Source organism: Salvelinus alpinus, chromosome 32 (genome assembly GCF_045679555.1).
Source record: "Salvelinus alpinus chromosome 32, SLU_Salpinus.1, whole genome shotgun sequence".
Lineage (NCBI taxonomy): Eukaryota > Metazoa > Chordata > Actinopteri > Salmoniformes > Salmonidae > Salvelinus > Salvelinus alpinus.
This window is the reverse complement of record NC_092117.1, coordinates 14,268,606-14,293,733: the sequence shown is the minus strand read 5'-3', so window position 1 is coordinate 14,293,733 and position 25,128 is coordinate 14,268,606. Positions and strand designations below refer to the sequence as shown.

At 47.7% G+C, this 25,128-nt stretch overlaps 1 protein-coding gene across 22 annotated transcripts in view; it reads right to left on the bottom strand.

Moving 5' to 3' along the window:
• birc6 (baculoviral IAP repeat containing 6) overlaps positions 1 to 25,128 on the bottom strand; it is a 163,053-nt gene that overhangs the window by 99,879 nt on the left and 38,046 nt on the right. For 5 of the 22 annotated variants that reach the window (XM_071379581.1, XM_071379588.1, XM_071379594.1 and 2 more), the window contains exons 25-54: positions 24,595 to 24,894; positions 24,253 to 24,352; positions 15,961 to 16,175; positions 15,514 to 15,722; positions 14,985 to 15,331; positions 13,582 to 13,801; positions 12,860 to 13,278; positions 12,383 to 12,510; positions 12,067 to 12,198; positions 11,509 to 11,724; positions 11,203 to 11,386; positions 10,825 to 11,025; positions 10,047 to 10,180; positions 9,316 to 9,469; positions 9,048 to 9,164; positions 8,780 to 8,937; positions 8,472 to 8,598; positions 8,223 to 8,333; positions 7,776 to 8,037; positions 6,992 to 7,563; positions 6,707 to 6,882; positions 6,420 to 6,534; positions 6,116 to 6,310; positions 5,793 to 5,993; positions 5,075 to 5,354; positions 4,721 to 4,977; positions 4,495 to 4,603; positions 4,145 to 4,369; positions 2,620 to 3,517; positions 2,380 to 2,523 (exon numbers count right to left, since the gene is read on the bottom strand). In XM_071379581.1, coding sequence (XP_071235682.1) covers positions 2,380 to 2,523; positions 2,620 to 3,517; positions 4,145 to 4,369; positions 4,495 to 4,603; positions 4,721 to 4,977; positions 5,075 to 5,354; positions 5,793 to 5,993; positions 6,116 to 6,310; positions 6,420 to 6,534; positions 6,707 to 6,882; positions 6,992 to 7,563; positions 7,776 to 8,037; positions 8,223 to 8,333; positions 8,472 to 8,598; positions 8,780 to 8,937; positions 9,048 to 9,164; positions 9,316 to 9,469; positions 10,047 to 10,180; positions 10,825 to 11,025; positions 11,203 to 11,386; positions 11,509 to 11,724; positions 12,067 to 12,198; positions 12,383 to 12,510; positions 12,860 to 13,278; positions 13,582 to 13,801; positions 14,985 to 15,331; positions 15,514 to 15,722; positions 15,961 to 16,175; positions 24,253 to 24,352; positions 24,595 to 24,894 — 6,906 coding nt within the window. The remainder of the gene's footprint in view (positions 1 to 2,379; positions 2,524 to 2,619; positions 3,518 to 4,144; positions 4,370 to 4,494; positions 4,604 to 4,720; positions 4,978 to 5,074; positions 5,355 to 5,792; positions 5,994 to 6,115; positions 6,311 to 6,419; positions 6,535 to 6,706; positions 6,883 to 6,991; positions 7,564 to 7,775; positions 8,038 to 8,222; positions 8,334 to 8,471; positions 8,599 to 8,779; positions 8,938 to 9,047; positions 9,165 to 9,315; positions 9,470 to 10,046; positions 10,181 to 10,824; positions 11,026 to 11,202; positions 11,387 to 11,508; positions 11,725 to 12,066; positions 12,199 to 12,382; positions 12,511 to 12,859; positions 13,279 to 13,581; positions 13,802 to 14,984; positions 15,332 to 15,513; positions 15,723 to 15,960; positions 16,176 to 24,252; positions 24,353 to 24,594; positions 24,895 to 25,128) is intronic. The other 17 variants (XM_071379601.1, XM_071379602.1, XM_071379604.1 and 14 more) reach the window with 14 other exon arrangements.

Below are 25,128 nucleotides of genomic sequence, written 5' to 3'. Positions count from 1 at the left end.
CCTCTCCAGTTAACTGATAATAAACAATGATTATTCAAGATGGACTTCGAGTGTCCCTGTATAAGAATTTCCACAATAGAACGTATAGGCCTAGGCGATGCTATTGGTTTGTTGATTGTACAGGGCGGCTTACAGAGTTAGCCTACAATTATCGTGAATTTGTATTCGATTTTGAATAGCCTAGTAATTAGGCATTTTTTAATATTTCCATAATTAATAGGCTGCCATTACCTTTAGCTACAGAATATCTCACTACCGTGCATTTTCATCTCCTCCTTTCTCTCCTTCATTCCTTTCTCAAGCACGCAGAAAGGGGCTGTCAGTTTAATGAAATGTTTCGTTGTGAAAATATGTTAATATCGATGTTTCCGAACAGATTTCACTAGATTTCCCAAATTAAGCACCAGGTAGCTGCAGGAATAGGGTTGGGGAGCCCATGGCATGCAAAGTTTGGGTGGAATATCACCTGCCGTGCAGCGAAAAGCTACATGCTCTTCAAACAGTGGTTGATGCGTGGCGTGAAACTGTTCTTATAAGCCCAGACATTCCTATATGAAATTGCGTGTGAAAGCAGAGTTTAGATGGGTGCCACTAAAAAGAAGAGATCCCAGCTGCTACTATATTTATTTCTCAGCTACTCATATTAAGCACATGCTCCCCTATAAAACCGGAATAGCCTACCCGGCATGATTGAAAAACGAACAGGCGGGAAAGTGGCCTCCATTCGCTATTAGAGTGCAAATCGATGACATGTCATTTTCCCCTGGCCCATGTTCCTGCACATTTGATAATGTGCCATTTCAATCAAAACAAATGTCACATATTAGCAAAGACAAGATTAAATTGAGAATAGTCTGATGGGTGAAAATATTATACCTTGATGAGAGAATAGTATGTGCAGCTTGATGCAACAGAGAGCAAGCTTTTTTTTGCTACTTTCTCAAATCATCAATAGCCTATAGTTGCACCATGCAGCCCATATATATGTGTTGATATCTAAGGCATTCTAAGGTTTGTATCATTCACAACTAAAGTTGCCAAATAACTAAATCTGGTGTATAGGACGGGTTTCAAATGATCACTTTAACGCTCAACAGCACTCTCTCCGGAATGGGAAAAATATCAAATTATTTTAGCGGGTAAATCAGAATTAATATTGCAGATAGATTGTGGCTTCTATCAATGTAATTATCTGCAGCATTTACGATCCCCCATATCTATTTTAAATATATATCTTTCATAAAATATATGTTCCTTTATTATTTTCCCCTAATCTTACCACCCCTCCCCAAATTGAAGTAAACTAATTAAAATATTCAATTTTATTCAGCCAAGTAAATTATTTGATTCTTCCTATAAAATCATAAAATAACGGCACGGGACTTAAGCATGTCTTGTCTGCTAAATGGACAAGCCTACAGCATGACCCACAGCTAAAAAACATACAGTAGGTCAACTCAGATTCTGTTCTTCTGAAATACATTTTCTTTAAAACCTGACTAAAATAAAGGAATTTATTGTGATGTGTATATTAAATAGATTTAGACTTTTTTTTTTTTTTTTTATGTAAATGTTCCAAAGGCACGCATCAGCGGCTTGTATGCGTGGAGACCCGGAGACTATAAACGTGTTTGTTAATTAACGGTCAATTACAGAGAGACTGGCAGTCTTTTGCTGGAGAATAACCGGCTGACAAAATATCATGACCACCACAGCCCTAGCCCTACCTAATGTGTAAACACATTATCATGTAGACCCATCCTGCTATTAATCACCTACTGATCATACATAATTAACCTTCACTGATGTGACTCCCAGGACACCTTGTGTAATTAAGCACACAAATGACCTAAATTAGAGTCTAAAAGAGAGGTATGTTTGGCTCGTCGTGCATAACCAGGAACCTTTTGGCATTCCATGCAAAAGTCATCCTTCACCTTGCCCATGGAATGACCCTTACCCTTACCCTTCCCTGACACTGTTTAATATCATCAAAACGGGATGGGGCAGAATAATGAGGACAATGAGAGGCTGGAGGTTCAAATGAAATTAGCTTTAGACAATTGAAACCACTTTCTCTCCCCCTACCATGACTGCTCGCTAAACTGCTCGCATGACAACTAATCATTGAGGAGGGTGAAATATGGAGCATTATTTTGACTGAGGTGCAGTGCTGTTTCTCCGACAAGCATCAGTCTGGGGAAAGCCTGCAAGTGAGTGTGGAGGGATTTTCTGTACTGCTGGGCTGGCCTCTTGTGGTCACCTTGGGATATCACATAACTCTGACGGTTCTTTCCTTTCCAATTTGGAGGAGAATGAAATTGCTCCAAGTAAGGTGAGCTGATACTAGATCAGAGCCTACGGAAACTTGGTACCCACCGGACAGGGCGACTGCAGGAAGACTGTGACCTTCTCATCCTCTAGCATGAGCTGCAGGAAGAGCCTGCGGATGAAGCCAGAGATGTTGCCAGAGACGGGCACGCTTCCACGCTGGGGGGCAGACTGGAAGAGCTCACACAGCACCTAGAGAACAAGAGCCCACCAAAGACACAAGTTAGTTATCTATCAGATACGGTTGGTCAGGGTGGAAATGTGTGTAGTCAATGCATTCCACTGGACCTGTGCCATGAGCCGCTGGTTGTTGGGGTGGCAGGAGATGCACTGCAGGAAGAAGGCCACTGTGGCGTTCTCGATTGCAGTCCTCTGCTGGGTGGTGAGCCCACTGCCCCGGGTCGAGAAGGCCAGAGAGTAGCGTGACCCTGAAGGCTGGGGTGGGGGCGGAGGAGGGGGGCAGCACGCACCACCGGAGGCAGCAGAGTGAGCTCCCGCGTGCCCATGGACACCGCTGGTTCCCCCTGCGCTTGCGCTGCTGTGGCAAAGCAGGAACAGCAAAGCGGTCCACAGCGGGTTCACCTCAGGCCCACCTAGCCAGTCCTTCATGGCATGACTGTTCCCAACCTCAGTGAGGAAACGCAGCACTGGGGCTGCCAGCTCTGCAGACAGGGGCGCCCTGCTCTGAGAGGAAGATGACGAAGTGGAGTGGGGGTGGTGGTTGTGATGGTGCTGCCGTCGTTCGGCCTGGGCGGTGGAGGGCAGGGGCAGGCCAGCTGCAGACAGGAGGCCACAGCAGAGTCCGGCCAGGCTGCGGACCAGCAGAGAGGGCAGGCCTGAGTCCAGCAGCTGCTCTATCGCCCCGGGTGACTGGGAGGCTGCAGCCAGAGTGGTCAATTGAGACTCGGACAAGGCGATGGGTGGCCGCGCATGTTTGGAGTCGTCAGTGAGGCCAGCGCTGGTGGTGGCGTTAGCATTGGCGCTGCTGAGGTCGTGCTGTTTCTTGCCGTCGTCCGTCATGGAGAGGCGGTGCTGGGCGGCGGTGGGCGGGGCTACGATGTCCATCCAGGACATAAGCAGAGAGAAGTAGCTGGGGTGGATGTGGCACATGGAGCAGAGCAGGCTGTCTACTGCCTTCTTCAGCACCATGTTACACGGCAGGGACATGGACCAGTTGTACAGTAGTCTACAGGAGAGACGGGGACAACAGTATAAACAAAGCAAGCAACACTCACAGCTTTCCCTCTAAAATCAACAGGTCAGAAACCTTATTCCTTCGGAATATTTTCACTCCAAAAGTATTGGCAGTGACACATTTGTATTTGTTTTGGCTCTGTACACCAGCACTTTGGATTTGAAATTATACAATGACTGACTTTAAAGTGCACTGTCAGCTTTAATTTGAGGGTATTTTCATCCATACTGGGTAAACTACTTAAAAATGGGATGAAAATACCCTCAAATTAAAGCTGACAGTGGAGCTCACTGTATGTTTTGTACTTTGTTTTCCCTGCTCGCTGTAAAGTGTTTACAGAGTATATATGCAGTATTCATGTTTACAGAGGATGTGTGTAAAATGTAAGACATACCAAGATGGAGATGAGGAACTTTAGACTTAATCTACAGCTTGAAAACGTCAGGGAGCTGTTCTCACCAGGGTACAAAGAACTCATGTTCTTCAAACTGATGGCTCAAAGCATGCGAAAGCTCTGCTTAGCTTTTCATGACTGAACAAAGGATACAGAATCACAGTGGATGCGCTAGACTGAGTAAAGGACCGAAGTTATTTTTTTTCTGACAATATAACACTTACTCAAAGAGCTCTCTGTTGAGCAGCACTGGGAGGTCGTAGTTCACGGGCAACTCATAACTGTGCCACAAGATGGCCGCCACACAGTGGAGGTGGGAGGGAGAGGGCATGACGAGGCCATACTCCCGTGACGAGGAGCTGCTCTGGCGGATGTAGCCCACGGGGCCACTCCTCTTGTGTGCCGCCATCAGCGACGAGTCATGGACCCATTGGAGAAGGGCGTGGATCCTGGAAGGAGAGACAGGGATTACGTGGTCAATATTAACATATCAAGAGCTGCTTTCACAGCTCCAGATTACATAGACCCAGCAGTACTAGACTACATACATCAGTAGATGTTAAGTGGTCTTTACCTATCCTTAGTCGCAGGATCCTGTGTGGTTCCCAGCTGGTAGAGGATGTCAATGGTGGAGTCTGAAGAGAGTCCGTTGAGCCTTCCGAAGAGCAGGGGACTGTTGAGGTCTAAACAGAAAAATCACAATGATTCAAGTACAATGGCAGAAGGCCAAGACTGATTTGTGAGATTCAAACGAGTACAATGTGATCAATGGGCATTTTATTAATGTGGCGGCTATGTACTTGTAGGGTCAGTGCCGGAGGCTGCACAGTTCCTCAGCAGGATGTCAATGAGCTTGAGGCCGATGCGGGTGGACTGCAGGCCGATCTTGACCAGCACGGCCTCGATGTTAGGCGAGTGCATGCCGCAGTAGGGAGACATAAGCAGGGCAGCGCAGGTTTGGAGCAGATTGGCAGTGGGGGCAGCGGCGCTGGCCATCATGGCCTCCAGGTCACTGACGTGGGTCAGACAGTGGTGAAGCAGACGTAGCCAGCCAATACTATGGGAGAGACAGGTGGCAAGGTCACAGGTTAGGTAGAGTGATATGCTGTGGCACGAGTGATTTTTTTAAATATATATGACACTCAAACCTCTACCTGGTTTTAGAGACCTGGTCCTCGGAGGGCAGGAAGGGGTTGTTGACGGTGGCTGAGGAGGTGTTGCCGAAGGCGGTGAGGCCAAGCAGTTTGATCTGGGACAGGCCCAGGGTGCTGGCGTCACGGGGTCGATGGAGCCTCAGACACACCGCAGACGCCACCTCAGCCTTCACCAGCTGGATCTTGATGTAGGTGAGGCCGCTGGTGATGATGGGTGTGGACAGAGGCAGCATGTTGACCCCGTCCGCACTGATCTCAACCGAGACCGAGGAGGGGCAGGCTTCGGAGAGGACAAAGAGAAGGCAGAGTTAGCAATAGTAGATGAGGGTGGAGTATGTTCAACTTCATTTACTCCAACTGATACCGTCTGGCACAGAAGCATGAAAAATCCATGCAAGTTTTTGCATATTTAGAATGGCACTAGACAACACTGGTAGGTTAATATTTGAGTGGGTGAAATAAGCGGGTCATTAGGAAAACTGTGCTTAAGAGGCAGTAGACTGTGTGCCTTTAAGGCACTTAAGCAGAGAGGCACAGATTTCCTGCTGGAACCAGAGAGGCGCAAGTCCTGCTGGTTTTCACTTAATCAATTAGACAACTAGTGTCATTGATTGGCAAGAAAATTCTCATAATGGTTTATATTTAATTCAGTCTCTGATTAAAAGACAACTGCTCTGCACTATTTCCACGCCAGGGGGTTCTGTGATGCTGTACTCACTGGCGAGGGAGGCCAGGTGTGGCTGGATGTGCAGCTCTTTCAGCAGCACGGCAGCAGGGAGGTGGATGGTGAGGTCACACCACGCCTCCTCTGGCAGGAAGATGTAGGACCAGGCCGCTGAACGTGCACGTCTGTGAGGGGGCGTGGCCTGAAGGAGGACCTCTGCCGGTTGGGCCGTGGGGCTGCTGGAGGTGATGGTGCCTGCAGAGGGATAAACAGCATTCAATAGGACACATGCACATTTTGACATCAAATAGAGGACAAAGGGAAAAACACAAGGCAAATTGCAATCATTCAAACACGAAAGGGAAAGCTACACATACCAAGCGGAGCAAAGTTGTGGAGTCCCTCTGCGTTGTCGGGCTCGGAGGCTAGGACCCGGGCCTTGAGGCTGCCGTCAGCAGCCTTCCCTGGGCCAGTGTCCAGGAACTTCATGATGGTGGACACCATGCTTCGTGCCGTGTTCACTATGGCCCGTGTGCTGGTCACCATGTTGTTACAGATCAACTGAACCCCACCTGCACGCAGGTCAAATACAAACACAACGTGTTTAGTCTAATGGACCATATACTAGGACATTTCCCCAAATGTGTGTGTGTGTGTATGTATGTATGTAGGTGTGCACACCCATGTCGTGGAATGCCTTAAGTGCCTCGCTGGTGTCCAGCACTCGGAGGATGAACCAGAGCAGAGGTTCAGACAGCTGGCATGTTGACAGAGAGCCCTGGGAGAAATACAAAGACTGCTTGAGGTTTAAAAACTTTCAGCAACAATGGGTCAAACAGTCAGAAATATAACAGAAGTACTACACAAGCTAAGTTTTCCCCCCCTCAATCCTTTAATCTTCACAAGTAAATGTCTAAACAGAAAAATCTAAATGATGCCCTTTTGGTCATAGCTGAGCTCAGTCTTACTTGTCTTCCCATGTACCCACAAGCCATGTAGGTGAGGATGGGCTGCAGCATAACCTGCACCGAGGTGGCCCTCTTGCTCAGAGAGGTGAGGATGGTGAACAGGCCGTCTCCTACAGAAATGGCATCTAGTCCGCCATGGAAGTTCTCATGCTTGGTCAAGTGGAGGCCACTAGCACCTACAGACCGGAAAGTATCATCAATAACAAACATTTCAATATAGTAAAATCGGTTTACAGGTGATCCATATTAATAAAGCTTTCATAAGGTAAGTGCGCAGATGCCTACCTATGATCATAGCCATGGCGCTGCTGTTGCACTGGCCCAGAGCAGAGAGGATCTGGCTCATGATCTGCTGGTTGGCCAGCACCAGGTCAGCCACTCCGGCCGCAGGGCCCTGGTTAGGGGTGGCCCCTCCCGCTGCCCCCTCCTTGCTGCCGCACACCTTCTCCTCGTCCGACGCGCTGCTGTCCGACGCCCCGCTGCCCGCCGGAGGCAGACGCCCACTGAACTCACAGTCACCCGACAGGGGCAGCTGAACCAGGGCGTTGACTAGCTTAAGCAGGTCGAACATGAGTTGGTCGCGCGTGGTCTCGCCGCACACCGCCTTGGCGTCACCGGGCCGGATGATGTTGGCGAAGAGGCCTCCAAAGCAGGCGCGGGCACCCACAGAGCTGTCGGAGCCGCTGCGGGACACCACCTTGTCAGAGCAGGTGATGTAGTGGTGCACCAGGAAGGTGATGGACTCGATGACAGAGGAGATGGTGCTCACCGACACCACCTCAAAGTTCTGCTCCAGGGTGAACTCTAACAGCTTGACCTGAGCGTCCAGAGGACCCTGGCCTGACTGGAACGGACCCCTGAAGGAAGACGAGAAGAGATGGGGGTCATTGACGCTGGCACTTTAAAACAATTTATTGTACTGTATAGTGATGGAATCAAAAGGATGGCTTTTGTTGCAGCCCAGCTATAACATCAGATAAATTGAAGATGACTAGCTATCATTTGAATAAAGTCTATTAAGTGCTGGGGTGGAACAAAAAGCTGCTCTTGATGTCTCTAGGCAACCTACCTCTCAGTGGACAGGATGTGCATCAGTTTGAGCAGGAACTCGCTAAACATCTGTGGGCAGGTGGAAGAGAGGTGCACCTGGAGCCTGGTGAGGAACTCTTGCATAGCTTGGGTGGCGGTGGGGCCGACCTGGGAGCTGTACTGGCTGGTGCCATGGGGGTTGCCCCCAGACAGGAAACGTACAAGCACGTGCACCAGCGTAGGGTCCGACACCACCTGCTGGGCCGTGCTCTCATGAGCTCCCATCCCACTGCTGGAGGCTGCTGACACACAGGACAAACACACACTCGATTAAAAAGGAGTACTGTTGAAGGTCCTTTGGTTTTAATTAACTTTGGTTACACTGCAACTTCAATATGCATTTGACTATTTCACAATCCTCAATGTGAAACATCAGTAGGTGTGGCACTGTGTCTTCAGAGTGAGACCCTTTTAAGGGTGGACTCACCACTGGAGGGCATGTTGGTCATGAGGGTAAGGGAGTGCAGCACCAGACACCAGGTCCTCAGGGAGGTGTTGGGGTACCAGGCTAGCACCGACAGGAAACTGCTGATAGAGGCTGCATTGAAACACAGGAGAGACAGACATTTAACATACAAACACATGTACACGTAACCATATGAAAAAACTAAAAGTGAATGGTTTGAGAGTTAAGCAGAAAAGGGAGTGGATTGAGAGACATAGGGTGACCTCTGACCTTGGTTGAGTGGGATGGTGGGCACTCTGCTGGCGTTGAACATAAAGATGTCAGATCCACTTTCCTCAGTGCCCCCAGAGCATGAGTTGAGACTGAGGGTTAGCCACAGCTGCAGCAGAGACTCCAACTAAAGCAAAAACATGTGATAGAACTGAATCTACAAATCCACTAACCCAGGGTAACAAACATATTCTTGAGAATGGTCCAGCTCTGTGGAGGGATGTGTAAAACTGAGCGATTTGCAACAAGTCAATCAAGTCTTCTGGAGTAGTAGAGACCCTTAGCTAAACAGTCTGTTGGTGACTGACCTGTACGTGGTGCACCTGAAGCATGGAGAAGAGCTTGTTGAAGCAGGCACTCAGCATGGGGATGGAGGAGGCCTGTACCATTAGGCTGCTTCCTGGGGGGGAGCCCCCATGGAGCCCCCGCAGCAGAGAATCATCTGTCCCGTTGGATGCCTTGGACACTGGCGGGAGAGAGGGACACAGAAGGGTCAGCCATCTGATGTTTCGTCAGGCTTGAAATATTTTTCCAAGACTGACGTGTCTATAAATCATTTGTTTCTTAGGTGTAGACCTGCAGGGGAGGTTGATGTGAGCGCCTGCAAGATGGAGTCTGCCTCCAGTGTGGCCATCATCTTGAGCATAAGCTCAGCCTGCTGCTCCAGCCCTACCTCCAGGCGGGCGTCCAGAGCTGCGGGAGAGGTCAAAGGTCAGGGTTATAAGGCAGAATGTATTCCTTTACACACATGAAACATGCTAGAGTGCAAAGACAACCAGCGGTGTGGATTCCTAGAAGAGACTAAGCTTTGGAGATGATATCAGGATACAAAATGCACCTTCACCTTGTGACACGGAGATGGAGAGACTCTGAGACCCAGGCTTTTCGACAACAGCCGGGGGCTTGGACACAGCAATCCCTACTCCCCCTATGTAGGGGTTGTAACCGTAAGTACCATAGTCAGCACCCCAGTAGTCATACCAGGTGCTGCTAATGGGCTGTAGGGAGAGAGAGAGAGACAAGAGAAATGCAAACGCAGTCATTCCTCTCAGATGCTAGGTACCTGTATAACATGACATGCACACTAACACTACATTCCTTCGCGTGCAATGGCAGAGATTTTTTCCCCCCCAGAAAGAAAAGTAAGAGTGAAGAGAATAACACTTTCCCAAGTTGGTTAGTTTGATTGATTGGGTCTACATACAGAAAATTTTTGAGACTCAAAAGCCTGAGCCGAGATAAATTGGGAAGTTTTAGGGAGAAGTGAGGGTGCAGGGCTAAGGGGGAGGTGGTGTTGGCGAGGGATTCAATAAAACTAACTTTAATACACACACATTTATGTATTTATTTAGAGCAGAAATGGAACACTATGGTTTGACGTTTGTATAGCTACATCATTGATCAGTGGGGTTTATTTAAGTTAATGTACAACTGATGTTTGTTTTGGGCTGAATCAATATGAGCCCCAGGGGTGATGCTATCAATAACTCAATATAAAATGCAAGAGAGCATTAAATAGAGAGAGAGATGGGAGTGGAATAGAAAACACGCAGTTGAAACATGCAAGTTACGTACCTTAAAGACTTTGGCGGCAAGGGGATCTTTTTCCAAATCAATATCTAAAGGATCAATATCAACATCCATGAGGTCTTGTAGCAAGTCAAAGTCAATGTCTTTATCTTTTTCCAAAGAAGACAGAGGTGGAGCACCTTTGAATAATGAAAAGAGCTTTAATATTGCCAAGCAAGCACACTAAACCAGCAAACTCAAAGGCCTTCTTTTAGGAAATTACTAGGCAATTTTAAGGCCTACAAAAAATTGGTTGGTCCACTAAATCATCAAGCTCTGACAACTTTCGCCAAAATTCTGACTTGGTATAAATGCACAAAATATGTGCTTTTGTGTAGCCCATTGACGACGTCAAGGGAATTAAGATTTGTGATAGTTTGAATTCAGTTACGAAATCTCAAGTCAGGAATTCTACCATGAATTATTGAAACTTTTGCACAAATTAAATAATAGTCTGAGGAAAATAACAACCACCCCTTAAAGCATTTTGATATCTTACAGGCAATAAATCTACACGGTTTGAACTCAATATCCAAAAAAGAAAACATTACAAAACAGTCCATTCAGAATTAAACTGGTTAGAGAAGCTCTCAATACTCTCCTTTAAAATAAAACCGTCAGAACAGGAAGCCATACAAAATACAGAAAAAATACTGAGAATAAACATGCAGCTAGCTAAAAGGGGAAAAAAGAAAAACAATTTAACACAAATGCATTCATCATGATAATAAAGTGAGGGGGGTCCATGTGTAAAATGTGGTTGAGGACTGGCCTACCAACGCACTTTGGAAAACAGAGGAGGTCCCAGGAGTACCTGCGATGATATCCGGAGCCAGGGCCTCGTCAATGGTTTCCACGAGGGGAATGGGGGTGGGCTGGGCTAGGGAGTCGTCAGAGTCTATCCCTGCTGAGGACGATGCCCCTGCTTCCTCGCCTACCGCCCCCTCGTCCATACCATCCAGGGACCCTGGGGACAGCAGCTCCCCTAAGGAGAGGGGGGGACAGGAGAAGGTTAGTGCTGTGAGAAATTAAACAACTAGAGACTGCTAGCAACGCAAATACTCACCATATCTATAATAGAATGCCAGGTTTAGCTAGAAAACAGAGTTCTTCAATGACGTGAGAATTGAACAGTGACTTGAATTGTAGCAGCTACCCCTACCTGCCAGGATGTCCTGCAGCATGCAGGTGAGGGAGTACTGGGCCCAGGCCCCTCCCCAGGAGATGTCCCCCCTGTTGAAGTCTGTCCCCACTAGCAGCAGCAGCAGACGCTCCAGCTGGTGCTCCGACACCACCTCACACAGGTGGATGGTGGGCCTGGTGGCATTGGCTATCCTGGCCAAGACCTGAAGGCCCAAATCAGACACGTGATCAGCACAACTTTCTGACAAAGTATGCATTTACATAGTGCCAACCCAATCCCAATTCAACGCTAAGAACACAAATCAAAGTTTCTGGCAGTGCATACCTTGCAGACGAACAGCAGGAGGTCTGCGTGACAGGTGAAGTCCATGGAGAGGAGGAAAAGGGACAGTTTCTGCACCACGGAGATGCAGCGCTCGTGGGCCAGTGTGAAGGGCAGAGGCTCCACCTCTGGGGCCTCTTTGGCGGCCGTGGCCTCTGTGTCCAGGGTGGAGCGGGGCCACTCAGCTGTACGCCTCAGACGGATCAGGTCCTTAAAGTGCTGCCATGGAGAGAGATGGGGGGAGAGATGGAGAGAGCAAGAAATAGATGGAGGCAGATGTCAGGCAGCGGAAGTCAATTAATACACATGGTTTAATCTATCACTATTCCAACTAGCATACCTGTAACCTGTGTGAGTGTGTTGGTGCACACGCTATTTTAACTACATGTGTGCAGATCGGTCATAACTTGTTGAAAGGTGACCCAAAAACATATTTGATTTTATATTCTTGTGTTACCAAGATGAGAGAAAAATAATTATTTAATTCTTAGTCATTCGATTTCTATGGGAAAACCCTTTTGCTATTCCAGCGTTCCTTTTCAGAGCTTCTGAAATCCTCACCTTGGATGTGGCCTGTTTCAGCTTGGCCTGCTCCACCAGCAGTTTGTATGAGGAGCCTTTGTTGCTCTGGATCTTTTCCTTCTCAATTTGCTCCACCAAAGCCTTCTGTTTCGCCTTCAATAGATTTAACTGCTACAATGAAAAGGACAGGATAAATAAACACCACAAAGACCATCATTACATGACAAGACTTCATGCAAAGCCAGTAGTAAGAGGGAGAACACAATAACTGTGACTAACACAGATTTACGGGAGAGATTCGCAACTCCCTGACGTTTTTGAGACGGAAACGGACGTTGGATTTGGACACATTTACCTGTTTGTGGTGCACCAGCTGTTTGCGGATCTTGCGGGAATACAGGCGATCCAGGCTGCTGTTGCCTTTGGCTGAGCGGTTGGAGCTGGAGGACTGGAGGCTGTTATTTATAAAGCTCCACTGATTACCTTGATTCATTGGAGAGAGGTGGGGGGGGAAAGGCACGTTAGAGTTGGGTTTGTGGTTCTAAATCAATGTGCAATAATATTACCCTGTTAATATGATTCATGGTTCTCAAAACTGAATACTGTTTTTGTAATAAAACCTTGTTGATTTTATAGCTAGCCTCGCAGACAAAGAGTAGTAGGATAAAAGCCTATAACATCACTCGTGTAACCAGGCTGTTAGAAAATATTGAAAAAAAAGCAGGGAATAGGGTAGACAAAACAATAAATATGATCACTGTCGTGATTGCTTGGCCTCATAAGTCCTCAGCAGCACATCTCATTGGAGATGCCCTAGCCTACACTACGCTACCTGTGAAGGTGCGCTCCCTCTCCTTCCCTCCCAGGTGCTTCTTGCCTGCAGACGCCTCGTCCTCCACGCTGGCCACGTAGTCCAGCAGCCGCGACACAAGCATCACCACCCAGCTGATCATGGGGACGTCCAACACACCTGCCGCACACACAGACACACACTCATAGGTTGCTGGTTGAGTCCAGAGCCCTGGGAGCCCGGTGCTGTGGCCAGGGACCACCCCAGCCCCCCATCCCTGCTGCCAGCCCCAGCCCAGGGACCTGCCACCTCCGGCTAGCCCACCTTCAGTCCTGCGATGGGCAGCCGCCATAGGCTGCTGTAGGGGGGACAGCAGGCTGTCCAGCAGGTTAAGCAGCCCCTCAAGCACGCCGCTGTTGCTCAAGGATCTTTGGCCGATGCAGGACAGGAGCATGAAGACCCTGAGGGACAACACACAGAGGACCCGGTCAATCTCCGCAACATGGAAACACAAATCAATAATACGTCTGGGTGGGTGCTTCTGATATAAAGATAGGTATGTGTTTGAATGTAACAAACACCTATCTTTATGGAAGTTAGAGAAATCCCAATGTCACCGGTCAATGGGCAGTAACCAGTTTGTGTTGTGAGGGGGAAGTGTGGACATAATGATTGTCCAAGGAGCTACAGTTTGTCAGTGTGGTGCAAAGAATCTAAAGGGAGTGCAGTGGATAGAGAGAGCTCCTCAGTGCATAAAAGCCCACCTGTCCTGGGGGAAGATGAGCAGCTGCTCGGAGTTGTAGAGCTCCTGCAGGACGTTGGAGAGGAACTGGCCCCACCAGCACTCCCCTCCACACAGCTGCACCAGCAGCAGGCCCGCGTGCAGACGGATCTTGGGCGTGCCGCTGATGCACAGGTGCTTGAAGAGCTCCTCGCAGGCCTGCGCGTGGAACGTGCTCTGCAGCACGGACGGGACTGCGTACCCTAGTGGGGGAGGACAAGGAGAAAGTATGATATCAAGTGAAAGATAGCGGTCAAATGAGAGCTAGGGAAAGATGAGTGGGAAGGAAACACAAAACGTAAGGGAAAGAAACAAGCTAAATATAAATAAATAAATACTGTACAAGGGTGGAGATATCAACTGAGAGGGTACGTGATATAACGAGGGAAACTGCAAGAGGGGTACAACGCAAGTGACCGCAAAAAACATTAAATTACCACATGTACTTGACTAAATCAAAGCGTTCAACAGAAAAAAAGTCCACAGTTCCTAGAAAAGGGCTTTCATGAGGAGACACTGACCACTACACGGAAACCACAGGCCTTGAAAAAGCAACTCTTCATTTCGGAGAGAAAAGTACAGACATTATCCTTCCAATCAAGCCCTTAAAACCAGACGTCTCAATCCACTATTCTGCAGACAGCCAGTGAGAGAACTACAGAGGGCTGGATATAATAAGGGAGTTTAAATGAAAGGCTCCATTCCACTGATCTGAACAGGGCCAGTTGGAATTCACTGAGGGTAAAAAGACAGCGCAGGCATAACGCCAGGAAACACCAGCAGCAAGGGGGTAATACTTTATTCTCTTTCATAAGAAGAGACTCGTGAAACTGTATGACGAGCTGCTAGGGAGCGTCAGTAGTGATTTGACGGGTGAGAGAAGATTGCTAAGCACTCTTCACAGAACCATGGGCTTTCGGTTAACTTTGAACAACTTCGAAAAGCGAATATTTATCAAAACTTTTTCAAAGACATCATACAGAATTGGTTGTGAGAATACGCATAGAAAACATTTTTAAAAGGTAGACTATTTCATTTAAAAAAGGCAAGCGAGGGCAGAAGACAAAATCAGCAAATAATTTATTCCTACATTTCTCGTGGCTTGAAAGAATTCATGCCTCAAACATGGCTACGGTACAAAAATGCTATAGGCTTATGCAAGGAGAAAATACATGTATTGAGGAGGTGTGGAGGTGTGACTCAGATCATTCTAAAGATAACCTACCAATGTCCCCTAGAGATGTTGTTAGGAGAACAGACTATCAGGTAAAGAAGGATATTGATTTGAGGCTAGGCCAACTTTAAAGATGTATGAATATGGGATACAGTCAGAAAAGTAGATCCCATCCCTGATAAAGACCCTGTGGCCCTCCCCAGACATCTTACCGTTGTTAGAGTGCAGAAGGCTGAGGAGTGTGTCCAGCAGGTAGCGGATGACGGTTCTCAGCTGCTCGGTGGAAGAGTTCTGGATGAGCTCCCGGGGGTCGTAGGGCTCAGGCAGGATCTTGCGCCCGGCTCCCAGGGACACGCGGAGCCTCTGGACGGCGTGGTGGGCCAAGTTGAGTTGTAGCTGCAGCTGGATACAGTCCTGATAGGCCGAGAAGACGCGTGCGTCCTCCTCCACCGCCTTGTCGGGCTTCCGCAGGAAGTACTGGGCGTTGTTGGCACTGTTCAGAGGAGGCAGGTCGATGTTCTGGAGTAAGGTCTCCAGCCGGTGGCACCCCAGGTTGTACCTTAGGGAGAGGGCGAGCGCAAAAGAGACGGAGTCAAATTTGCATCCTATATCCACAAAGCATTAGTCCATCTCCATTGATGACAAAGCTTGTCTGTCTAGCAGATACCACATAAACATACATCTCATATAACTTAAATCAGAGTTAGCTAACTAGTTGAATAGTTTTGTATGCCTTCTGACCTGCACTGGATGTCCTCCTGCAAGGCCACCATCATGGCCAGGTGCTGATCCAAGTCAGGTTGGCTGGCCGCGTCACTCTCTCCCCTCAGGGGGTCGTGCATCAGCTTCAGCTCGCTCTCCCAGGGCAGGATGTAGGTGTGGCCGTAGTAGAAGCCCAATGGGATCTTGGCCCGGGCATTGGTGCTGCCATAACGACCAATCACAGTGATCTGTTGGGTGAAGTGGGAGGTATGGAGAAAAGTGGATTAGGTTGTAGGAAAACAGCTGCTATGGAACATAGTAATTTTATCACAGAATGCTCATTGAGGAAAAAAAACTGATAACGGTGCAATTTCTTCAATGCCCACAGAGTTCAGATACTTATTCGAAACCCGTGAATTAGAAAAGGTATAGAAAAGAAGACAAATGGACAAAGATCTTCAGAGACAATGCATCTCGGCCACTGACTTTCATGAAGCGGCAGACAGGGGGCGGCAGAAGGTCGTGCAGGATGAGGGAGTGGGTGCTGATGTCCGTGGCAACCACTAGCCTGCGTCCGTCCACCTCCTCCCCCAGCGTCCAGATATCGATGGACAGAGAGGCCAGGTCCCCACAGGTGGGGATCAGAGCGTCTGTCAGCAGCACGGGACGACCGAAGTCCAGTGTCACAAATCTCCGCGCTCCTGGGGCAAGAGAGGAGGTATTTAGGTCACACAAGAGCTTACCAAAACAACATCTCAAATGAATCCCTATTTGCCATATAGGACACAACTCATGAGACATACAGTACCAGTCAAAAGTTTAGACACACCTACTCATTCAAGTGCTGTTGTTTTTTTACTATTTTCTACATTGTTGATTTGTTTAACACTTTTTTGGTTCCACATCCATTTTATATTTGAGATTCTTCAAAGTATCCACCCTTTGCCTTGACAGCTTTGCACACTCTTGGCACTCAAGCAGCTTCACCTAAAATGCTTTTCCAACCGTCTTGAAAGAATTCCCACATATGCTGAGCACTTGTTGGCTCCTTTTCCTTCACTCTGCAGACTAACTCATCCCAAACCATCTCAATTGGGTTGAGGTCGGGTGAATGTGGAGGCCAGGTCATCTGATGCAGCACTCCATCACTCTCCTACTTGGTCAAATAGCCCTTACACAGCCTGGAGGTGTCATTTAGTAGTGGTTTCTTTGCAGCAATTTGACCATGAAGGCATGATTCACACATTCTCCTCTGAACAGTTAAATGTTGAGATGTGTCTGTTAATTGAACTCTGTGAAGCATTTATTTGGTCCTCAAACTGAGGTGCAATTAACTCTAATGAGCTTATCCACTGCAGCAGAAGTAACTCTGGGTCTTCCTTTCCTGTGGCGGTCCTCATGAGAGCCAGTTTCATCATAGCGCTTGGTGGTTTTTGCAACTGCACTTGAAGAAACGTTCAAAGTTCTTGACATTTTCAGAATTGACTGACCTTCATGTCTTAAAGTAATGATGGACTGTCGTTTCTTTGCTTATTTGAGATGTTCTTGCCATAATTTGGACCTGGTCTTTTACCAAATAGGTCCATCTTCTGTATACCACCCCTACCTTGTCACAACACAACTGATTGGCTCAAACACATTAAGGAAAGAAATTCCACAAATTAACTTTTAACAAGGCACACCTGTTAACTGAAATGCATTGCAAGTGACTAACTCATGAAGCTGGTTGAGAGAAAGCCAAGAGGGTGCAAAGCTGTCATCAAGGCAAAGGGTGGCTACTGTTAACAATCTCAAATAAAATATATTTGTTTAACACTTTTTTGGGGTTACTTCCTGATTCCATGTGTGTTATTTCATAGTTTTGACGTATTCACTATTATTCTACCATGAGGAAAATAGCAAAAATAAATAAAAACACTTGAATGACTCCAAACTTTTGACTGGTACTGTATGTACAGTTGAAGTCGGACGTTTACATACACCTTAGCCAAATACATTTAAACTCAAGTTTTTCACAATTCCTGACATTTAATCCTAGTAACAATTCCCTGTCTTAGGTCAGTTAGGATGACCACTTTATTTTAAGAATGTGAAATGTCAGAATAATAGTAGAGAGAATGATTTATTTTAGCTTTTCTTTCTTTCATCACATTCCCAGTGGGTCAGAAGTTTACATACACTCAATTAGTATTTTGTAGCATTGCATTTAAATTGTTGAACTTGGGTCAAACGTTTCTGGTAGCCTTCCACAAGCTTCCCACAATAAGTTGGGTGAATTTTGGCCCATTCCTTCTGACAGAGCTGGTGTACCTGAATCAGGTTTGTAGGCCTCCTTGCTCGCACACGCTTTTTCAGTTCTGCCCACAAATTTTCTATAGGATTGAGGTCAGGGCTTTGTGATGGCCACTCCAATACATTGACTTTGTTGTCCTTAAGCCATTTCGCCACAACTTTGGAAGTATGCTTGGGGTCATTGTCCATTTGGAAGACGCATTTGCAACCAAGCTTTAACTTCCTGACTGATGTCTTGAGATGTTGCTTCAATATATCCACATAATTTTCCTGCCTCATGATGACATCTATTTTGTGAAGTGTACCAGTCCCTCCTGCAGCAAAGCACCCCCACAACATGATGCTGCCACCCTCGTGCTCCGGAGTTCCAAATTAAGCAGCAGCAGCTGAAAAGATGAGCTCCTACAAATATTGAAATTTAAATGTTTTTTTAGAGTAAAGTACATCGAAAAAAATCAAAACAAAACTGCAAACTGAATAGGAGACCAAACAAGCAGCAAACAAAGAAGAAAGGCTTTTGAAAAAGTAACAATTTTTCATAAAATTATACCGTTTTCTTAGCTAGCTAAGTTGTTTACCTGTTGCTAGGCAGTTGCTAGGGACATTCCTGAAAGAAGCTAGCTAGCTAACAAGGAGTGTCTAGTTGGCAGAAGAGAAGAAGGGACAAAGAAGGGACAAAGTGGGACAAAATAAGGACAGAAGAAAAGGGAAAGGGGACATTAAGGTGAAGCAGTCCTCTAAAGACACAAAATACAATAATACAAGAAACAACACTTCTATTGCCTCTCCCTCTACGATACGCACTTCCGGTTTGGTTTGGAGCGAGTAGTTGCATTCCGCTTTGCTCCACAGGTAGTATTACAGGTAGTATTACATTTCATTTCATTACAGTACAACAGTTTGATTTGTTTGATCTTAGCTGGCTACATAGCCGTCTTTGTATCCAAGATAATTGTGTAGTCTAGAGTAATTGTCGAGGTTACCTAGCCAGTTAGAGGTTACCTAGCCAGCTACAATTTCAAAAAAAGTCAACAACGCAGCCACTGCTAGCTAGCCTATTTCACCAGCCAGCAGTACTATATCATTTTAGTCAATAAGATTTTTTGCAACGTAAGCTTAACTTTCTGAACATTCGAGACGTGTAGTCCACTTGTCATTCCAATCTCCTTTGCATTAGCGTAGCCTCTTCTGTAGCCTGTCAACTATGTGTCTGTCTATCCCTGTTCTCTCCTCTCTGCACAGACCATACAAACGCTTCACACCGCGTGGCCGCTGCTACTCTAACCTGGTGGTCCCAGCGCGCACGACCCACGTGGAGTTCCAGGTCTCAGGCAGCCTCTGGAACTGCCGATCTGCGGCCAACAAGGCAGAGTTCATCTCAGCCTATGCTTCCCTCCAGTCCCTCGACTTCTTGGCACTGACGGAAACATGGATTACCACTGATAACACTGCTACTCCTACTGCTCTCTCCTCGTCTGCCCACGTGTTCTCGCACACCCCGAGAGCTTCTGGTCAGCGGGGTGGTGGCACTGGGATCCTCATCTCTCCCAAGTGGACATTCTCTCTTTCTCCCCTGACCCATCTGTCTATCGCCTCCTTTGAATTCCATGCTGTCACAGTTACCAGCCCTTTCAAGCTTAACATCCTTATCATTTATCGCCCTCCAGGTTCCCTTGGAGAGTTCATCAATGAGCTTGACGCCCTGATAAGTTCCTTTCCTGAGGATGGCTCACCTCTCACAGTTCTGGGTGACTTTAACCTCCCCACGTCTACCTTTGACTCATTCCTCTCTGCCTCCTTCTTTCCACTCCTCTCCTCTTTTGACCTCACCCTCTCACCTTCCCCCCCTACTCACAAGGCAGGCAATACGCTTGACCTCATCTTTACTAGATGCTGTTCTTCCACTAATCTCATTGCAACTCCCCTCCAAGTCTCCGACCACTACCTTGTATCCTTTTCCCTCTCGCTCTCATCCAACACTTCCCACACTGCCCCTACTCGGATGGTATCGCGCCGTCCCAACCTTCGCTCTCTCTCCCCCGCTACTCTCTCCTCTTCCATCCTATCATCTCTTCCCTCTGCTCAAACCTTCTCCAACCTATCTCCTGATTCTGCCTCCTCAACCCTCCTCTCCTCCCTTTCTGCATCCTTTGACTCTCTATGTCCCCTATCCTCCAGGCCGGCTCGGTCCTCCCCTCCTGCTCCGTGGCTCGACGACTCATTGCGAGCTCACAGAACAGGGCTCCGGGCAGCCGAGCGGAAATGGAGGAAAACTCGCCTCCCTGCGGACCTGGCATCCTTTCACTCCCTCCTCTCTACATTCTCCTCTTCTGTCTCTGCTGCTAAAGCCAATTTCTACCACTCTAAATTCCAAGCATCTGCCTCTAACCCTAGGAAGCTCTTTGCCACCTTCTCCTCCCTCCTGAATCCTCCTCCCCCTCCTCCCCCCTCCTCCCTCTCTGCTGATGACTTCGTCAACCATTTTGAAAAGAAGGTCGACGACATCCGATCCTCGTTTGCTAAGTCAAACGACACCGCTGGTTCTGCTCACACTGCCCTACCCTGTGCTTTGACCTCTTTCTCCCCTCTCTCTCCAGATGAAATCTCGCGTCTTGTGACGGCCGGCCGCCCAACAACCTGCCCGCTTGACCCTATCCCCTCCTCTCTTCTCCAGACCATTTCCGGAGACCTTCTCCCTTACCTCACCTCGCTCATCAACTCATCCTTGACCGCTGGCTACGTCCCTTCCGTCTTCAAGAGAGCGAGAGTTGCACCCCTTCTGAAAAAACCTACACTCGATCCCTCCGATGTCAACAACTACAGACCAGTATCCCTTCTTTCTTTTCTCTCCAAAACTCTTGAACGTGCCGTCCTTGGCCAGCTCTCCTGCTATCTTTCTCAGAATGACCTTCTTGATCCAAATCAGTCAGGTTTCAAGACTAGTCATTCAACTGAGACTGCTCTTCTCTGTGTCACGGAGGCGCTCCGCACTGCTAAAGCTAACTCTCTCTCCTCTGCTCTCATCCTTCTAGACCTATCGGCTGCCTTTGATACTGTGAACCATCAGATCCTCCTCTCCACCCTCTCCGAGCTGGGCATCTCCGGCGCGGCCCACGCTTGGATTGCGTCCTACCTGACAGGTCGCTCCTACCAGGTGGCGTGGCGAGAATCTGTCTCCGCACCACGTGCTCTCACCACTGGTGTCCCCCAGGGCTCTGTTCTAGGCCCTCTCCTATTCTCGCTATACACCAAGTCACTTGGCTCTGTCATATCCTCACATGGTCTCTCCTATCATTGCTATGCAGACGACACACAATTAATCTTCTCCTTTCCCCCCTCTGATAACCAGGTGGTGAATCGCATCTCTGCATGTCTGGCAGACATATCAGTGTGGATGACGGATCACCACCTCAAGCTGAACCTCGGCAAGACGGAGCTGCTCTTCCTCCCGGGGAAGGACTGCCCGTTCCATGATCTCGCCATCACGGTTGACAACTCCATTGTGTCCTCCTCCCAGAGTGCTAAGAACCTTGGCGTGATCCTGGACAACACCCTGTCGTTCTCAACTAACATCAAGGCGGTGACCCGTTCCTGTAGGTTCATGCTCTACAACATTCGCAGAGTACGACCCTGCCTCACGCAGGAAGCGGCGCAGGTCCTAATCCAGGCACTTGTCATCTCCCGTCTGGATTACTGCAACTCGCTGTTGGCTGGGCTCCCTGCCTGTGCCATTAAACCCCTACAACTCATCCAGAACGCCGCAGCCCGTCTGGTGTTCAACTTTCCCAAGTTCTCTCACGTCACCCCGCTCCTCCGCTCTCTCCACTGGCTTCCAGTTGAAGCTCGCATCCGCTACAAGACCATGGTGCTTGCCTACGGAGCTGTGAGGGGAACGGCACCTCCGTACCTTCAGGCTCTGATCAGGCCCTACACCCAAACAAGGGCACTGCGTTCATCCACCTCTGGCCTGCTCGCCTCCCTACCTCTGAGGATGTACAGTTCCCGCTCAGCCCAGTCAAAACTGTTCGCTGCTCTGGCACCCCAATGGTGGAACAAACTCCCTCACGACGCCAGGTCAGCGGAGTCAATCACCACCTTCCGGAGACACCTGAAACCCCACCTCTTTAAGGAATACCTAGGATAGGATAAAGTAATCCTTCTAACCTCCCCCCCTTAAAAGAGTTAGATGCACTATTGTAAAGTGGTTGTTCCACTGGATATCATAAGGTGAATGCACCAATTTGTAAGTCGCTCTGGATAAGAGCGTCTGCTAAATGACTTAAATGTAAATGTAAATGTGCTTCACGGTTGGGATGGTGTTCTTCGGCTTGCAAGCATCCCCCTTCTTCCTCCAAGCATAACAACGGTCATTACGGCCAAACAGTTCTATTTTTGTTTCCTCAGACCAGAGGACATTTCTCCAAAAAGTACGATCTTTGTCCCCATGCGCAGTTGCAAACCGCAGTCTGGCTTTTTTAATGGCTGTTTTGGAGCAGTGGCTTCTTCCTTGCTGAGCGGCCTTTCAGGTTATGTCGATAAAGGACTCGTTTTACTGTGGATATAGATACTTTTGTACCCGTTTCCTCCAGCATCTTCACAAGTTCCTTTGCAGTTGTTCTGGGATTGATTTGCACTTTTCTCACCAAAGTACATTCATCTCTAGGAGACAGAACACATCTCCTTCCTGAGCGGTATGACGGCTGCGTGGTCTCATGGTGTTTATACTTGTGCACTATTGTTTGTACAGATGAACGTGGTACCTTCAGGCATTTGGAAATTGCTCCAAAGGATGAACCAGACTTGCGGAGGTCTACAATTATTTTCTGAGGTCTTGGCTGATTTCTTTTGATTTTCCCATGATGTCAAGCAAAGAGGCACTGAGTTTGAAGGTAGGCCTTGAAATACATCCACAGGTACACCTCCAATTGACTCAAGTGATGTCAATTAGCCTGTCAGAAGCTTCTAAAGCCATGACATAATTTCTGGAATTTCCAAGCTGTTTAAAGGCACAGTGAACTTCGTGTATGTAAACTTCTGACCCACTGGAATTGTGATACGGTGAATTACAAGTGAAATTATCTGTCTGTAAACAATTGTTGGAAAAATTACTTGCGTCATGCACAAAGTAGATGTTCTAACCAACTTGCCAAAACTATACTTTGTTAACAAGAAATATGTGGAGTGGTTGAAAAACGAGTTAATGACTCCAACCTAAGTGTATGTAAACTTCCGACTTCAACTGTATGCATGTGTGTATACGTGCATAAATGCATGTATATACACAACCCTTCAAATTAGTGGATTTGGCTATTTCAGCCACATCCGTTGCTGCCAGGTGTATAAAATCGAGCAAACAGCCATGCAATCTCCATAGACAAACATTGGCAGTAGAATGGCCTCAAGAGCTCAGAGACTTTCAACATGGCACCGTCATAAGATAACAACAAGTCAGTTAGTCAAATTCCTGCCCTGCTAGAGCTGCCCAGGTCAAGTGGAAATGCTGTTATTGTGAAGTGGACATGTCTAGGAGCAACAACGGCTCAACTGTAAAGTGGTAGGCCACACAAGCTCACAGAACGGGACCGGCGAGTGCTGATGCTCGTAGTGTGGAAAAATCTGTCCTCACTACCGAGTTCCAAGCTGCCTCTGGAAGCAACGGCAGCACAATAACTGTTCATCTGGAGCTTCATGAAATGGGTTTCCATGGCCGAGCAGCCGCACACAAGTCTAAGATCACCATGCACAATGCCAAGCATCGGCTAGAGTGGTGTAAAGCTAGTCGCCATTGAACTCTGGAGCAGTGGAAACACGCTCTCTGGCGTGATGAATCATGCTCCACCATCTGGCAGTCGGACAGACAAATCTGGGTTTGGCGGATGCCAAGACAACACTACCTGCCCCAATGCATAGTGCCAACTGTAAAGTTTGGTGGAGGGGGAATAATGGTTTGGGTTAGTTCCAGTATAGAGAAATCTTAGTGCTAAAGCCTACAATGACATTCTAGAAGATTATGTGGTTCCAACTTTATGGCAACAATTTGTGGATTGCCCTTTCCTGTTTCAGCTTGACAATGCCCCTGTGCACAAATGTAGGTCCACACAGAAAAGGTTTGTCGAGATCGGTGTGGAAGAACTTGACTGGCCTGCACAGAGCCCTCACCTCAACCCCATTGAACACCTTTGGGACGAATTGGAACACCTCCTGCGAGCCAGGCCTAATTGCCCTAAAGCAGTGCCTGACCTCACTCACGCGCTTGGCTGAATGGAAGCTAGTTCCCGCAGCAACGTTCCAACATCTAGTGGAAAGCCTTCCCAGAAGATTGGAGGCAAAAGGGGGGGACCAACTCCATAGTAATGAACATGATATTCGAGAGATGTCAAACGAGCAGGTGTCCACATACTTTTGGTCAAGTAGTGTATATGCTCTTGAGTTTCATTTACAACTGTTGACCCAGGTAAAAAGGCACAAAAAGGTAACTGTACTTACCAGAGTGCATGCGCTCAATGATGATGGACTGCTGTGGAGGAGGCTGGAGGAAGTGAGAGGCTTGAGAGAGGGCCAACGCCAGACCGCTGCCCATGGGGTTCTGCAACAAACAGAGACGCTTTTCAGTCAAAACATATAGAATATAAAACTTCTTAATTTACATATTTTATTAATTGACAAAATGCAACAAAAGTCCCTTGGTGTTCATGTGAAAGCACAAACCTAACTGCTGTGCTTTGAGCTATTGGCATTTTAGTAATTTAGCAGACGCAACCTTTCGGTTACTGGCCCACACTCTTAAACGCAAGGCTATCTGCCGTCGAAGAGTTGTTTGTGACTGACCGGCTTGGCTTTCTGGCTGTTCTTGTTGTGTGCGGCCAGGTTGACAGGCGGTGGGTCTATCATGGAGCCAGGGAAGAGCTGGGCCAGCTCCACACTGATGGCTGCCGATACCGCCTCGTTGGGAGGAGTAAGTGGTGGCGTCATGAACAGCGGGGTGGTCTTGGGCGTGGGGGGGATGACTTCAGAGGGATGGATGAAGAAGCCGGGGGCACTGGAAGGCACAGAGTTGTGGATGGGCCCCACGCAGGAGGCCGCAGCTGCTGAAGTGGTCTGGTGCAACTTTGCCTCCAGCTTGGCCTTCTGTTCCGAACACAGACAGGATTACTACTTGGCTAAAACTGGCAAATATCACACTGATACATTGCATTCGGAAACTATTCAGACCGCTTCACTTTATCCACATTTTATATTAAAGACTTATTCTAAAATTAGTCAAATAAATAAAAATCATCAATCTACACACAACACCCCATAATGACAAAGTGAAAAGTTAAAAAAACAAAATTATTCAAAAATAAAACAAATAACTTCTTT